The sequence below is a fragment of the Sinocyclocheilus anshuiensis genome, unplaced genomic scaffold (assembly GCF_001515605.1).
Source record: "Sinocyclocheilus anshuiensis isolate Anshui unplaced genomic scaffold, SAMN03320099.WGS_v1.1 C31820753, whole genome shotgun sequence".
Classification (NCBI taxonomy): Eukaryota; Metazoa; Chordata; class Actinopteri; order Cypriniformes; family Cyprinidae; genus Sinocyclocheilus; species Sinocyclocheilus anshuiensis.
Window position 1 is genome coordinate 1 of NW_015605065.1, and position 524 is coordinate 524.

General features: G+C 41.4%; 1 protein-coding gene across 1 annotated transcript; it reads left to right on the forward strand.

The window, feature by feature from the left end:
* Positions 1–19: 19 nt before the first annotated feature.
* On the forward strand, positions 20–483 carry LOC107682189 (vitellogenin-like; the record flags this gene model as incomplete). Its single annotated transcript, XM_016478520.1, has 2 exons — positions 20–205; positions 296–483. Coding segments are annotated over 2 exons (345 nt in total), but the record flags the coding sequence as incomplete, so codon positions are not given.
* Positions 484–524: the final 41 nt, after the last annotated feature.

The window sequence follows — 524 nt, forward strand, 5'->3', positions numbered from 1 at the left end:
CTTTTTGAGTTCTGCAATCTTATTTTTTAACTTGTCCTTTAAGGCTGGAGCTCAGGGAGTGTGCAGGACCCACTATGTCATCAGTGAGGACCCAAAGGCCAACCACATTACCGTTACCAAGTCTAAGGATCTGAGCCACTGCCAGGAGAGAATCATGAAGGACGTTGGCTTGGCATACACTGAGAGGTGTGCTGAATGCACAGAGGTAATGAACAAGACGGGAAAGACTTGAAATATTTCCTCAACAATAACATTTAAAAAATGTTAAATTCATCACATACCTTTCTCTCAACAGAGAATCAAGAGTCTGATTGAAACTGCAACTTACAATTACATCATGAAACCGGCGTCCGCTGGTGTACTAATCGCTGAAGCAACAGTTCAGGAAGTGCATCAGTTTTCACCCTTCAATGAGATCCATGGTGCTGCCCAGATGGAAGCAAAGTATGACTGATCCTCTGTGAGAAATATGAACTAACAATATTCCCAACACATTTCATTACTTTGACTTGAAGTTTCAAAAA